We start from the raw sequence: 16,722 nt of genomic DNA, 5'->3' as shown, positions 1-16,722 counted from the left end.
AAAATAAAATTAACACCTCTCCCATGGACATATGATATAGCTGCCTGGCTCTATACCTTTTATCATAAGAGTTCTATCTACCTCTCTAAATTGTACCATCCAATATGGTAGTCACTGCAACATCTGATGCATCTGACTAGTGAACATGTAAAATGTGGTATGATTTGAGATGTGCTGTAAGCATAAATCACACACCAGATTTTGAAAACCTAAGCACACACAAAAAAGAGAGTAAAATATGTCATTAATAATTTTTAGGCCAAGCACAGGAGCTCATGCCTATAATCCTAGCACTTTGGGAGGCAGGAGGATTGCTTGTGGCCAGGAGTTTGAGACCAGCCTGAACAAGAGCAAGACCCTCATCTCTACAAAAAAAAAAAAAAAATAGAAAAATTAGCCAGGCATGGTGGCACAGTGCCTGTAGTCCCAGCTACTTGAGAGGCTGAGGCAGGAGGACTGCTCAAGTCCAGGAGTTTGAGGTTGCAGTGAACTATGACAACACACTGCACTCTAGCCGGGGCAACAGAGCAAGACCCTGTCTCAAAAAAATAAATAAAACAATTTTAAAAACTGATTACATGTTGAAATGATAGTACTTTTATATGACAGGTTAAAATAAAATTTATTAAAATTAATTTTACCAGTTTCTTTTTACTCCATTAATGTGGCTACCAGATAATTTAAAATTATATATGTGGCTCACATTGTACTTCTACTGGATAATGCTGATCTAGAATACCTTTCTCCCTGTATAAATTCAACTTACTACTCAAATATTAACTTCCTCCATGAAGCCTTCCCCAATCTTCCCTAATTATCCTTCATCTACTTTGTCTATACATCTTTTATGTCCTTATCATTTCCTACTCTGAATCAGCTATTTGTATCTGACTTACCTACAAATCTTAAGAGCAAGAACAATGTTATACTTACCTTTTTATTCCCAAAAACCCTTAATTCAGAACCTTGCCAAAGCAGATACTCAATTAGTAACAAAAGAAAATACTCCAAACTCCACAAACAGTGGCTATTTCAGGGAAATACAAGTGAGGAAGGAAACAATTAATTTTGTGTATCTATAATGTGATTGCTACAATGAACATGTGACTTTTTTTACCATATTTTTGAAAAAAATAAACATTTTTGTCATTGAAAAACAAAGCAGAAAAATTAAAGAGAAGAGCAACATGTTACTAATTATTCTAATCACCACCAACCAGAAGTTAGTAAGTTTTGCAGGTTTTTATTTTTATTTTTTTAACACAGAGTCTAGATCTGTTGCCCAGAGTAGAGTGCTGTGGCGTCAGCCTAGCTCACCACAACCTCAAACTCCTGGGCTCAAGTGACCCTCTTGCCTCAGCTTCCTGAGTAGCTGGGACTATAGGCAAGCACCACCAACCCAGCAAATTTTTCTGTTTTTTTGGATAGACGGGGGTCTCGCTCTTGCTCAGGTTGTTCTCAAACTCCTGTTGTTCTCAAACTCCTGATCTCAAAGGATCCTCCCACCTCAGCCTCCCAGAGTGCTAGGATTACAGGCATGAGCCATCTCGCCTGGCCCAGAATTTAGTTAAGTTATTGGTTTAAAAAGCAAATCATAAAATAATTGAGCTTTAAAATTTGTAAAGTCAGAATAATTTAAATTCACCCCCAAAGAATTCGGAGAAGTTCTACCAGATGCTTAGTCTTATCAACCACCATCTTTTCTCAGTAGTGCTGAGACTGACACCATATAATCAAAAGAGCAAAATTATAGTGGCTATAGGAAAAGTTTTCAATGATATAAAAGTTGCAGTTATGGGGAAAGGGTTGTTTTGCTTTTGTTTTTTGCATTCTGTTACCTCCCCCCAGGTATAACTCTGGCTGAGCTTTAAAGCTAGCCAATCTCAGTTTAAATTGGGGCTCCATCACTTAACTGTCACTCAGGTAAGTTACTTTAATATCTAAACCTCACTTTACTCTCCTGTAATATGTGTATAATAATGGAACTTACAGTGCTGACTGCAGTTATTTATATTAAGCTCTCCTTTAGCAAAGAGTCAGTGTTCATCAAACAAAAGCTATTATGATTGTTAAACTAAGCTACCCTCATTTCTTAGTATTTATGGAGTAAAGAAAAATCTCTAAATGACTACTGCAATGTAAATTACTTAAAGGCAGGAAACATATCTTCTGTAACCCTAGCACAGTACCATGAACATAGCAGGGACTCAAATATGTCTTGAACTGATATGGTCACCACCACATTTTCTGATCACTCTGTGATAGTGATCACATTGTTGATATTGGTGATAAAAACTGGAAATCACCTGAAAGTCTTTGATAGAGGAAAGATAAACTTGTGATATATTCCTTTACAGTTATTAAAATGCCCATGTATCAATAAGAATCAAATATAATGTTGACTGTACAAAACTAAGCTACAGAAAATTTGTTATCATTTATGTAAAAATTTAAAACATAAACAATATTAAGTATTCTTTATGAATTTATATACACATAACACATAAAATCATAAAAATAAAAAAGATCCACACCAACTCCAGCAGCACATTTAACCCTGGGGAGAAGGGTGGTGAATGGAATGAAGAGGGAGGTACAGTTTTCAACCATTTTCGCAATGTACTTTTCTTATTTTAAAGGACCTGAAATAATTCAACAAAATGTTAATTTTTGTCGAATCTTAGTGGCTGATACATGAGGGTAATATTAATCTCTGCTATACTCTAAATGTTTGAAATAGTCAACAATTTCAAAACATAAATAAAATTCTTAACACAGCAACAAGTTTCACAGGACTGTTTCTTAGAACGTTCCACAAAACAGAAGGGCTGCATCCAAAGCACCTTTCAGTAAAAGCAATGTTATAAAAGATAGAGATTATATGCTGTAAATAAACATCTCTATTCTAGCATAGTTTAGTCCAAAAGAATGAATTAGATTTCATATCCTTCAATATATTCTCCATAAACTGTTTGCCTTTTGAGTTTTGACATGCACTTATAAAGCCAGGAATTAGAAGATACACTCCCCAGCTACATGTGGAGAAACAATCTTTTTTTTTTTTTTTTGAGACAGAGTCTCACTCTCTTGCCTGGGCCTGGAGTGCCATGGCGTCAGCCTAGCTCACAGCAACCTCAAACTCCTGGGCTCAAGCAATCCTCCTGCCTCAGCCCCCCAAGTAGCTGAGACTACAGGCATGCGCCACCATGCCCAGCTAATTTTTCTATATATTTTTTAGCTGTCCATATAATTTCTTTCTATTTTTAGTAGAGACGGGGTCTCGCTCTTGCTCAGGCTGGTCTCGAACTCCTGAGCTCAAATAATCCGCCTGCCTCGGCCTCCCAGAGTGCTAGGATTACAGGCGTGAGCCACAGCACCCCACCGAGAAACAATATTGAATAAAAAGTCACCCACCCCATCTCTGCAAGAGGCCACAACTTATTACTCGAACTACCACTCCCTACTTACTTCTAATTACTGCCACCGACTATTTGGTAAAATTTCTCTGAATAATTATCTTTCAACTGATGCTTTCATTCCTATGTATATAGAAAATAAAATGTAAGAGTACCATATGGTGTGTCTGTTCCATTTAAGTTTACTTTGATTTTCAGCCCAGAAGAATAGACACTGATCTACTTTCACAGCTTCTGGAATAAAGCCCAGACTCTTAACTCATTCAGATTTGCTCCTAGACCAAACGTTTCTAAAGAGAACTTTAAATCTCTCTCAAAACTCAACTTTCTTCTCTATTCTTGATACCTTTTTTGCTCAAATGATTTTCTAATGTTCAGAGTATGTTATAAAAAGAATCTGGGCTAAGAATTAGAACAACTAAATTCTAATCCTATTTGTGCCACCAAACATGAGACCTAAGTCACATTTTGCTCTCAGTTTTCTCATTATAAAATTAATGCAAATTAATAAGTTTTATCTGTATTAGAGTTCCAGGGTTCTATGCATATAAAATTTCTGCTTATTGGTGTTATATGTTGATATTCTCCATACGGGGTTCAGCTGCTTTTTTTAAAGTATTAAACTACTTTCTCAAATAATCATTAAAGTTTCTTCCAGACATAAGAGTCTGGTTTTCAATTTACTTTTCCATTTCAAAAGCTCTTGGCCACTACAATTTTATTCTTAGACCGAAGACATAATTATTTATACCTCTCAGATATTTTATTTGTTAACTATTCAAAATGGCCACACAAGTCATCCCCCCTTTAAATATGTTTAACTTTTCAACTTTATTAGATGAAAAAGAAAGGTTGGTTAGGCCAGCTGAAATTAATTTAATATCTTGGTCAGAACTGGGCCCAAGTTTAAGTTCTAGATTTTAATCACTAAGAAACATATTTTCTGTTGTTATAATTAATAGAAAAAAAATCAGTACATTAAATTTAAAAGAAAAGTTGGAATTCAACAGGTTTATGCTGTTTTATGTTTATGTTTGATGTTTATACATTAAAAAAAATGAACAGTGAAAATGAGGAAACAATGAGAAGCATCTAAGTAAATGTGAGCCATCTAAAGGTGTCACTAAATTTTATCACTACAAGACTGGGTTAACAAAATTCTTCCTAAGAGCATAATAGGATGTCTTACAAATGACTCTTCAACCTCTTATGACTTAATTCTTCAACTAAAATACGTTGTAAACAGATTTCTTATTAGAAAGTACTTGGGAACTGCTACTGTACATAATAAAAATGGATTACCTTATCTGGAGCTGCTGATTCAAAAGAATGTTTCATCTGATTATCCAATGGTGGGTCAGGAGAAGGTTTTATCTGATTATCCAAATGACAATTTTCAGGAGTCCTTTCTGTAGTTTTATTAATTTCAACTGTGATATCATTAATTTTAACTTCTGCAGAATTTATTTCTTTCAGTTTTTCCTGCTGGCATTCTATATTTCTGTCATGTGGTTTTATCCCTAAAAATGTACTTTGTGTCACTGGATGATGCATTTCTAAAGCTGGTGGTGAAAAACTGGTTCGTAACAAGCCCAATTTAGGGGAACCTTGAGAATCCAACTTATTTTGCTGCACAGAGTTAAATTTTGAGAGTTTAATTTTAGTCCAGTTGGAGTTCTTCTTAGTTGAGCTGTTTATCCCATTTAGTACACACTTCACAGGCTTTGTTTTTCTACTGGGGAAGAAACGATTACATTGCACATCCTGATTCGTTTTCTTCTGATGAAGTATTTGTCTCTCAACATTGGTCTCCTCCAATTTTATTTCTATAGGCTTCTCCTCCTTTACACTCTCCATTTGTAAAGATTCCTTTTTTACCTCTACAGTATCTGACTCAATTTCACCAGCAATTTCTTCACAGAGCTGGAGAATACTACCTCGTTTGCTCTTTCCTTCTTGCTCCAGCTCATTATCTACATTTTTTTCAGGCACTGATGGCTGTGGACTTTTTTGGGATTTTGCGCTAGCATTCACTTGTGTATGAACTGATTTCTTCATCTCACTCTTTTTTGACACCACTGAAATAGCCACTTTTGATCTTTTTATCTCAGAAGTTACAGGCACAGGTTTTATTTCCTCTTTTCTAATAGTCTTCTGAAGACACTTTTCAGATCCTTGTATGCACTGAGAACTACAAGTATAAGCTGTCTGATGTTCTACTTTGCGTTTTTTCCCTTTGGGGGAATTTATTACTTCATTAATTACAAGATTTTCATCCTCTTTAGAGTCAGACTTTATTTCCAGTACTTTTCTTTTCACGTGTTTTTGACTTGTTTTAACCGAATTACATTTACTTTGAGTATTGCTACAGTGCTCTTTTCTTGTTGGTGGCAAACTCTGTTTAAATGCTTGAACTTGACCCTGAATTTCTCTACTGCGCAAAGACCTGGAAACCTCTGTTAATTGTTGCAGTCTTTGTGATCTCCGGTTAAGCTGTTCGTTTGCTTTAATGGTTTCATGCACTAATTTTTTCTGAGATAATTTCTTCTTTTTTGTAGATTCTTGTGGTGCATGTTCCTTCACAGTCACCGTATTTTTATTAATGGACTGAGTGGCTTTATCATTGGATGATGCCTTTGCTGACCTTGTAGTCATGCGTATTCCCAATTCAGGCTGATTTATTTTACTTTCGCTGGAAGATTTAACCAATGATTTTACAGTTTCCTTTGGACCTGATTTTTTTGCTAGATTCTTTTGAGAACCTTGAATTTCTGTTTCTAAATTCTTATCTTCACTTTTTTTAGTAACTTTGGAGGAATTTTCTTTTGATTTCTCCTGAATGGACATCATTCCTGAGTAATGTCTTCCTTTTCTGAAGTGTTTTTGAGAGGACTTCCGTGTCCTGATAGGTGTGAATGCTGAATAGCTAGTATTACTAATGAGGAGCAGGTCTTAAAAAATCAACTTTAACTGATGCTGATAAACATTTTCAACAAAAATACTACTTTGCTTCAAGCAAGGTTTCTGTCATTCCTAGGACATGAGAAAAGCTGTCATGAATGCTTAAAGATATTTGCTTTACTTTGGACAAGGCAATAGAAACTTGAGGAAAAATTAATTCTAATTCAGTATTTTTACAAGTTTTTTTATGAAAAGAAATTTAATTCAGATTCAATCTGTTTTGTTAATTTTTAAATTAATTTTGGTTTCAGGCCTAGCCCTATTACTGGAGGAGTTACTTATCACTGACCTGTCTGTTTTGATAAAATTTTTGAAAACATTTTTCTTCTGAAGTCCACAGTTACTGGACTTTGATTCATTTGAAACATGTCTTATGGCTAACACGTTTCTTTCCTTGTTTGCTGAGTCTGTTGGTTTGCAGTTCTTACCTAACTTCCTTCGTTTAATAAAATACTCTATTAATATAGGTTTCCTTTTGTGCTGCCATTTCTGAAAAATTAAAAAATAAAAATTAAATTTTGTACAATCCATGAAACATGACAATGCTAATACTACACAGAAATAACCTTGATTTAAATAAAATCAAACTCCACCTTTTGAAAGATTTAGTCAGTACACTTAAGGCTAACAGAATTAAGTATCCCAAGTACATTCCTATGAATTATCAATAACTTGTCTTATACAAGCATAGAAATCATTGAAATCTGTTTATGCCATGAGGTTTACTTACAGTTCTTCTCCCACAAGACAGAACTGATGTTTCAGCCACCATAACTCATGAAAATTTGACAAAACCATTCCTTATAATATGCTCTTAACACATTATACAGCACCTAAAAGAAAAAGTATTTTTTTAATGTTTAAAAGGACAAAGGAAAGACGTAATCATCCATTTACCTCTCATCAAACATAACACTCCAAAATTTTATGCTGTCCTATCATTAATTATTTCTTCAGAGCTCACTTTACACAGAGCACTTAATGTTAGCATTTCTAACTTGCAGTAAACTATGGTACAAGCATCCAATGGGCCAGTGTGCACCCATTTTATATTGTAGAAAATAAGTTTTAAAATACAAAAAAAAGGTTCATACTATAAGCATACAATAGGTTAAGCTGGTAAAGTAAAATCCTATTTTGGGGAAAAAATAGTGCGTACAGATATGTACACAAAAAATGAGTGACATACAGTTAGAGAAGGCAGACTTAAACACACACATTTACCTCTATTACCATTCAAATCCTACCGAAAAAAAAAGCAATAGAGGGATTAAAACCAAGCAAGATAAAACCATAAACCCAAAGGATAAAAAACAAGAGAGTAATAGGCCAGGCACAGTGGCTCATGCCTGTAATCTCAGCACAAAGCTGAGGCAGTAGGATCACTTGAGCCCAGGAGTTTGAGACCAGCGTGAGCAACATAGAGAGACCCCCCTCTCTACAAAAAAATAAAAAATAAAAATTAGCTGGGCCTGGTAGCATGCACTTGTAGTCCCAGCTATACAGGAGGCTCAGGCAGGAGGATTGCTCAAGCCCAGGAGTTCAAGGTTACAGTGAGCTATGATGACATCACTGCACTCTAGCCTGGGTGACAGAGGGAGACTCTGTCTCAAAAAAAAAAAAAAAAAAAAAAAGACTAAGATGGCAAATAGGAGGAAAAAAGATCAGAAAATTAGAGGACGATCCATGGAGCACCCACATGCCAATAACTAGAATTTTAGAAAACAGAGGGAAAGCACTGGGAAAAAAAAAATATCAAGAAATTTTCCTCGAACTGAAGGGCATGAGTTTCTAGATTAAAAGGATCAAGAGCATCTAGCACAATAGAAGAAGATTTTTAAAAGTATATGGTGAAGATAAAAAGATGAGCCTCAAACTTCTAGAGGGGAAAAAGTCTCGACCACATACAGATAATTAAGAATCAGAATTACAACAAATCTCTCAAGAACAACACTATAAGCAAGATAACAGGCAAATCCTTCAAAATGCTGAAAAAAAGTTATGTCCCAAGTAGAATTAAATGCCCAAACAATTAAGTGTGGAGTCTAGAGTCACTTTATTTTCAGGTATTTAGGGGGTCAAAATTTTATCTCCCACACATATCTTCCACCAGGAGCCACTAGAGAACATGTACCACAAAATAAGTGTGTTAAACTAAATTAGGGTCTTCAAAGAGAAGGGAGTGCAGAAGCCAAACAAAAACCAAGAAAGACTGTACGTGTATATCCTTCCTGAGATTAACATGAATAAATATAAGTATAAATAAGATAACTTAAAAACAGTTTTAAAGAACTGCTACTGATAATACAGACAGCCACTCTTGATTCTCTAGAGCTAACAGTTAAAGGATTGAGGATATTTTCAAATATATTTTTCTTAGTATCATCAGCTCTTGCAGCATACAAACCAAAAGCAAGTATCATGCTTTATGGAGTAGCACAAGATGTCTTCAATTAAATTCAGCAAGTAAAGCTTTAACAATATAAACAATGAGTCAAAATACATAATAGAAGAAAAATACCACATACCATTTGTAGTAACACAGACATATACAGGTGTGTGGACACACATAGATCAACTTAAAAAGTAATAGGGTAAAAAAGAAAAAAATAAATACAAAACAAAAAAAGTAATAGAGTAGACTTGTACTTGCTAATATTAAAACACATTTAGAGGCCGGGCGCGGTGGCTCACGCCTGTAATCCTAGCTCTCTGGGAGGCCGAGGTGGGCGGATCGTTTGAGCTCAGGAGTTCGAGACCAGCCTGAGCAAGAGCGAGACCCCATCTCTACTAAAAATAGAAAGAATTATATGGACAGCTAAAAATATATATAGAAAAAATTAGCCGGGCATGGTGGTGCATGCCTGTAGTCCCAGCTACTCGGGAGGCTGAGACAGGAGGATCGCTTGAGCCCAGGAGTTTGAGGTTGCTGTGAGCTAGGCTGACGCCACGGCACTCACTCTAGCCCGGGCAACAGAGTGAGACTCTGTCTCAAAAAAAAAAAAAAAAAAAAAACACATTTAGCTGCAATTATTAACAATCTAGTTCCAACAAATCAATTAACAGAGATTAATGGAACAAAACAGAGACCAAAAATAGGCCTAATGCATGAGGGGACTTAGTACATATAAAGGTGGTATTAATTTCAAATAAATGAAAAAAGATCACTCAGCAATTGGTGTTAGGACAACTGGGTAACCATCTGGGTAACCTATTGTATGAGTAAGACAATGTCCAGAAAAAAAAAATTAATCATTAAAAATAACATAAAATATAGATTCAAGTATGGAAGAACTTTAATATTTATTTTCAGAGTGAAAAAGGCCTTTCAAGCCTTATCCCAAATACCTATCAAAATTATATATAATTTTCAAACAATTCCAATTCCAGGACTTTATATTACAGCTATACCTACACAACTGCACAAAATTCATTGCAACAATATATCAATAAAGATTGAATTCCCCCTAACAACCAACCATCACTGTGACCCTATTCATATAATTGATGATACATTCATATAAAAGAATACCATGCCATCATGTCAAAGTAGAGCTGAGAGTCAACTCAATTTCAGGCAAAATTTCCACAGGCTTTTGGCTGGGCTTGGTGGCTCACACCTGTAATCCCAGTACTTTGGGAGGCCAAGGCAGGAGGATCGTTCGAGGCCAGGAGTTCAAGACCAGCCTGGGCAACATAGCAAGACCTCATCTCTACAAAAGATAAAAAAAATCAGGTAGGCCCGGTGGCATGCACCTGTAGTCCTAGCTACTCAGAAAGCTGGAAGGCTGAGGCAGAGGATCCCTTGAGCCCAGGAGTTTGAGGTTACAGTAAGCTGTGATCATGTCACTCCACTCCAGCCTAGATAACAGAGCAAGAGCCTATCCCTTTAAAAACAAACAAAACAAAACAAAACAAAAACTCCACAGGCTTTGTATACATAAATTCGGAAACTGAAAGCCCGATTTTAAAACTTATATGGAAATGCAAACAATGTATAATAAATAGCCAAAACATTTTTTTAAAAAGAGTAAAGTTGAAAAACTGACACTATCTGATTTCAGGACCTATTATAAAAGCTACAGTAATCAAGACAGTGTAATACTGACAAAGGGACATAGAGATCTGTGTAATAGAATAGAGAATCCAGAAATAGACACACATTTATGGTCAATTAATTTTTAACAAAAGTGCCAGGCAAGTCAACAGAGGAAGAAAAGTCTTTTCAACAAATGGTACTAGAACTACTAGATATCCAAATAGACAAAGAAAAAAAACATCAACCCTTACACTTCAGACCACCCACAAAAATAACTTGAGATTAATCACAGACTAAATGTAAAACTATGAAACTTCTAGAAGAAAACAAAAGTGAAAATCTTTGAGACTCTGAGGCAGACAATGTTTTCTAAGGCAGGAATTGCAGTCATTGCACACATGTCCATATGAAGACTTACTCTAAATCTTCAAACCAGCTTTATGCACAATAACCAAAATCTGATAACAATCCAAAAATCAGGTAAACAGATAAACAAAATGTAGTGTATCAATACAACAGAAAACCACTCAACAATCAAAAGGAACAAACTGCTAACACAATATGGACAAACCTCACAAACATCATGCTGAGTGAAAAAGCTAGACACAAGAGTATATACTGTATGATTCCACTTTTTATGAAATTCTAAAAGAAGCAAACTAATTTACAGTGATAATTTCCAGGAAAGCGAACCATAGGACCAAGTGCTAACAGCGTAAGAAACGCTTACTTTTCACTATATACCCACTTAAATGTTTTATTATGTAGACATATAACCTTGTCAAAAATAAAAATGTAAGTTACATTTCCCTGAAAATAAGCATTTTTGGCAAAATGACTAAATCATCTTGGAAGATATTAAATTATAAAAGTATAAGCCATTTACCTTAGGGAAATGGAAATCATCTATCACCTTTTTCTTTAAGTTGACTGATGATGCTTATAATGAATGATGCTTCTAATTATTTCCTGTAAGTGTAGGTTAACCTTAAAAACAAACAAAAGAATTCTATAAAGTAAAACACTGAGGAAAAAACATAAGAATACAAACACAGCACTGTCTATTTACTGATACATTAAAATAACATAAGCAAAGCTAGACTAAACAATGGCCTAATGATTTTTCACTACACTATTATACACAAAACATTATACAACCACAATATGGTCATCATCTTAACCTTATACCATATAATCAATTTGATTTTCCTTCAAAAATAATCACTACCTCCTACCCCTACCTCCATGGAAAAGGTACACTTTCCTTCCCAAATGATGCTGGGCTTGGCCACATGCCTTACTTTGGCCTCGTGGTGGACAAGGTATACATACTTCCCTGACCCCATAGCCTTGGTCACTTGACTTGATTTGGCCAACAGGATGTCACCATGCGGATATCCAGTTGTCCCAGCACTGCTTGTTTAAAAAGACTATTCTTTACCCATTGAATTGTCGTGGCACCCTCATTGAAAATAAATTGCCAATAATAGGCTTATTTCTGGGCCAGGCGCGGTGGCTCACACCTGTAATCCTAGCACTCTGCGAGGCCGAGGCGGGAGGATCACTCAAGGTCAGGAGTTCTGAGACCAACCTGAGCAAGAGTGAGACCTCTGTCTCTACTAAAAACAGAAAGAAATTATCTGGACAACTAAAAATATATAGAGAAAAAATTAGCCAGACATGGTGGGTGGCGCATGCCTGTAGTCCCAGCTAGTCGGGAGGCTGAAGCAAAAGGATTGCTTGAGCCTGGGAGTTTGAGGTTGCTCTGAGCTAAGCTGACGCCATGGCACTCCAGCCTGGGCAGAGTGAAACTCTGTCTCAAAAAAAAAAAAAAAAAAAAAAAAGGCCAGGCGAGGTAGCTCACGCCTGTAATCCTAGCACTCTGGGAGGCCAAGGCAGGCAGATGGTTTGAGCTCAGGAGTTCGAGACCAGCCTGAGCAAGAGTGAGACCCCGTCTCTACTAAAAAAAAAAATACAGAAAGAAATTATATGGACAACTAAAATATATAGAGAAAAAATTAGCCGGGCATGGTGGCGCATGCCTGTAGTCCCAGCTACTCAGGAGGCTGAAGCAGGAGCATCACTTGAGCCCAGGAGTTTGAGGTTGCTATGAGCTAGGCTGACCCCACGGCACTCTAGACTGGACAACAGAGCAAGACTCTGTCTAAAAAAAAAAAAAAAAGGCTTATTTCTGGACTCTTAATTCTATTCCAATCATCTTTATGAGCTTATGACAGCACCACACAGTCTTGATAACTATAGTTTTCTAATGAGGAAGTATAAGTCCCCCAATTTTGTTGCTCTTTTTCCTTTTTCAAGATTGTCTTGGCTATTCATTGTCCCCTGCATTTCATATGAATTTTAGGATCAGCTTGTCAATTTCTGCAAAAAAGCCAGCTGAGATTTTGATAGGGATTATGCTGAATTTGTAATTCAAATTGAAGAATACTGCCATCTTAATAAATCTTCCATCCTTTAACATGGATTTTCTTTTACTTACATCATCTTTGTTTCAAACAATGTTTTGAATTTTCAGTATACAAGCCTTGAAGTTTTTAAAAATTTATTCCTAAGTACTTTATTCTTTTTGATACTATCATAAAGGGAATTTTTATTGATAATGACTATACATATTTCTGAGGTACATGTAATATTTTAATACAAGCATACATGTAATGAACAAACGAGGGCAACTGGTATGTCCATCACCTCAAACATTTATTATTTCTTTGTACTGCAAACCTTCCAAATCTTCTCTTAACAGCTATTTTGAACTATACAATAAATTATTAACTATAGTCACCCTACTATGCTATCAAACACTAGAACTTCTTCCTTTTATCTGACTGTATTTTTGTACCCATTAACCAACTTCTCCTCATCCCCTCTCCCCTACCCTTTTCCATATGTGGTAACCACTATTCTCAACTCTACCTCCATGAGATCAACTTTTTTCAGCTCTCATATATGACTGATAATGTGGTATTTTTCTTTCTGTGCCTGGTTTATTTCACTTAGCATAATGTCTCCCAGTTCCACTCATGTTGCAGCAGATGACAGAATTTCATTCTTTTGTAAGGCTCAGTAGTATTCTATTGTTTATATATACCACATTTTCTTGATCCATTCATCCTGAGATGGACACTTAGGTTGATTCCATATCTTGGCTACCATGAATAGGAGTGCAAAAATCACTGTGATACACAGATTTATAAAAACGAATTGTTTTCTTAATTTCCTTATTGGATAGTTCATCATGGTGCACAGAAATACAAGTAAATTTTTTCCATGTTGAATCCATATTTATTATAGGACATGCCATGTTAAAATAAAAGAGTCAACCTTTGCCTTTAACAATAATATTGTATTATAAAAGCACTTTACAACTCCTTTTGTGCCTTGATCTTATATCCTATAACCTTGTTAAATTTGTTTAATTAGTTTTAATAGTTTTTTTTGTGTGTGAATGCCTTAGGATTTCCTACATGTAAGATCATGCCATCTGCAAACAGAGATAGCTTGACTTATTCCTTTCCAACCCAGATGCCTTTTATTTCTTTTCTTTGCCTACCTACCCTGACTAGAACCTCCAGTACAGTGCTGAAAGAAGCGGTAAGAGCAGCTATCCTTGCCTTATTGATGATCTTAGGGGGAAAGCTTTCGGTCTTTCACCATTAAGTTTAATATTAGATGTGAATTTTTCATAGATGCTCTTCTATTCCTAGTTTATTGAGTGGTTTCATGATGAAAGGGGATCAGATTTTGTCAAATTTTTTTCTGCATCTAATGATGTAGTCGTGTCAGGTTTTTTCTTTATTCTACCAACATGGTATGTCATATTGATTGATCTTCATGTGCTGAAACAACTTTGTACTGCTACGATAAATCCAACCTGGTCATTGTGTATAATGCTTTTCAGAGGTTGTTGGACTCAGTTTGCAAATATTTAGTTGAGGATTTTTGCATGTGTATTCATAAGAAATATTGATCTGTAGTTTTCTTGTGATGTCTTTGTCTAGTTTTAGTATCAGGGTAATACTGGCCTCATAGAATAAGTTGAGAGGTCTTTCCTCCTGTTCTATTTTTTGAAAAGTCTACGAAGGACTGGTATTAACTCTTTAAACATTTGGTAGATTTCAACAGGGAAGCCATCTGAGTCTGGGCTTTTCTTTTTGGATGGTTATCTTTAATACTAATTCAATCTCTTTATTGTTATAGGTCTATTCAGATTTTCCATTTCTACTTGAGCCAGTTTCAGTAGTTTGTATATTTTTAGGAACTTATCCATTTTATCTAGGTTATCAAAATTGTTAGCATACTTTCACCTGTGAGGCCCTGCCAGAGGTTAAAAAAAAAAAAAAAAAAGTTAGCATATCATTGTTCATATTCCCTTATAATCCTTTTTATTTCTGTTAATAATGTCCCCTCTTATTTTTTTTTTTTTTTTTTTTTTTTTTTTTTTTTTTTTTTTTTGTTGAGACAGAGTCTCACTTTGTTGCCCAGGCTAGAGTGAGTGCCGTGGCGTCAGCTTAGCTCACAGCAACCTCAAACTCCTGGGCTCAAGCGATCCTCCTGCCTCAGCCTCCCGAGTAGCTGGGACTACAGGCATGCGCCACTATGCCCGGCTAATTTTTTCTATATAGATTTTTAGTTGTCCATATAATGTCTTTCTATTTTTAGTAGAGACGGGGTCTCGCTCTTGCTCAGGCTGGTCTCGAACTCCTGACCTCGAGCGATCCACCCGCCTCGGCCTCCCAGAGTGCTAGGATTACAGGCGTGAGCCACCACGCCCGGCCATGTCCCCTCTTAAATTCCATATTTTAATAATTTGAGTCCTCTCTTTCTTGTTAAAAACACTTTTTTAAAAAAAAATAAAAGCAACTTAGGTTAGCTTTAACTTCCATGTACTACGTCTAACAGCAAACCAGAAGTTCTTTAACTGCTCCATAGCAGACTGTCTTGCTATATATTGCTCGAAATTCCATAGAAACAAGAACAGCACTGATCTTAAGAAGCAGCTATTTCCATCCTTCTAATCCTATGCCTCTCATTCCTGAGTAGCAAAGTCTCTAGAACCATTTGCTCCATGTGGGATATCTTCCAAAGGGGGCGATTAAGTATCAACTCAAAGTTTCTAGTTATTCTTTGGTTTTAAAGATTTCTCCATAAAAACCAAAGGGAGTGCTTCACTAACCATATTGACTTGTGCTTATAATCTATTTTGAGAACTTAACACTTGACATTTAATTACAATTTCTGTATCCTTATAGAAAGGCAGAACACAGAGCAGGTGCATTACACCACCTATGAAATACAAAGTGTAAGATGCACTTGGAAGAAGCAACACAATTTTCACAGGAGGAAAAAATATATATCTAAGTATCCTACACTGACAGCCTCCTTCTTAGATTTGTGCTTAGTATTTAATGAGTTATGATCATTTCTGCTTTAGGCCTCAAAAGACAGGAAGTGAAACAGGACCAGTAGCATTCATCCATTCATTCATGTACGTATAGGAATGTTCCTTTAATCTTGAAAAAGGCTTAGGATAAACAGAAATATCAGCAAAGTTAAGGATCCTAAAATAAAAACAAAGCCAGAACTTGGTTTATCTTGATCCCATTAATCAAATTCCTCAATCTTATAAAAAGCATTTAACACAACAAAAAAATACTTATAGCTTACATCATAATAGTAAAATATTGAATGCTTTTTCCCCCAAGTTCAGGAACAAGGCAAAGACGTCCTCTCTTGGGGGGTGGGGGAGGGGATGGGTGTATGCCTACACAATGAGTGCATTGCGCACCGTGTGGGGAACGGTAACGCTTGAAGGTGCTGACTCGGGAAGGGGGGGTGAGGAAAGGAGGGATATATACCTACATGATGGGTGCAACGCGCACTATCTGGGGAACAGACACGCCTGGAGCTCTGACTTGGGGGGAAAGGCGGCACATGGGCAACGTATGTAACCTGCAATTCTGTATCCCCCATAACAATAAGATGAAATAAAAAAAAAAAAGATGTCCTCTCTTACCGTTTCTATTCAATACTGTATTGAAGGTCCTAGCTATTGCACTAAAGCAAGAGAGAGACGTAAAAAGCACAGATTGGAAAATAAAAAGAAAAATTATTTATTTATAGATGACATAATTATTCAAATGGAAAATCCTAAGAAATCTACCAAAAAAAAGACCACTAGAATACATGAAATTTAACAAGGCCACAGATTAAAAGCCAATATACAAATATGAAATGAATTTCTACAACCTATAATAGCAAGAAAAAATTGGAAAACAAAATTTTAAA

At 35.9% G+C, this 16,722-nt stretch overlaps 1 protein-coding gene across 1 annotated transcript in view; it reads right to left on the bottom strand.

Annotated features, from left to right (window-relative positions):
- The window catches only part of ESCO1 (establishment of sister chromatid cohesion N-acetyltransferase 1), a 47,809-nt gene extending 41,537 nt beyond the window's left edge, over positions 1 to 6,272 (bottom strand). The window contains exon 1 of the mRNA XM_069468199.1: positions 4,719 to 6,272. Within this exon, the coding sequence (XP_069324300.1) occupies positions 4,719 to 6,266 (1,548 nt within the window). The 5' untranslated portion in view covers positions 6,267 to 6,272. The remainder of the gene's footprint in view (positions 1 to 4,718) is intronic.
- Between the last annotated feature and the right edge of the window lie 10,450 nt (positions 6,273 to 16,722).

Source organism: Eulemur rufifrons, chromosome 5, assembly GCF_041146395.1.
Source record: "Eulemur rufifrons isolate Redbay chromosome 5, OSU_ERuf_1, whole genome shotgun sequence".
Classification (NCBI taxonomy): Eukaryota; Metazoa; Chordata; class Mammalia; order Primates; family Lemuridae; genus Eulemur; species Eulemur rufifrons.
Note: the sequence above shows the minus strand (reverse complement) of the source record. Positions and strands in the feature narration are given on the sequence as shown.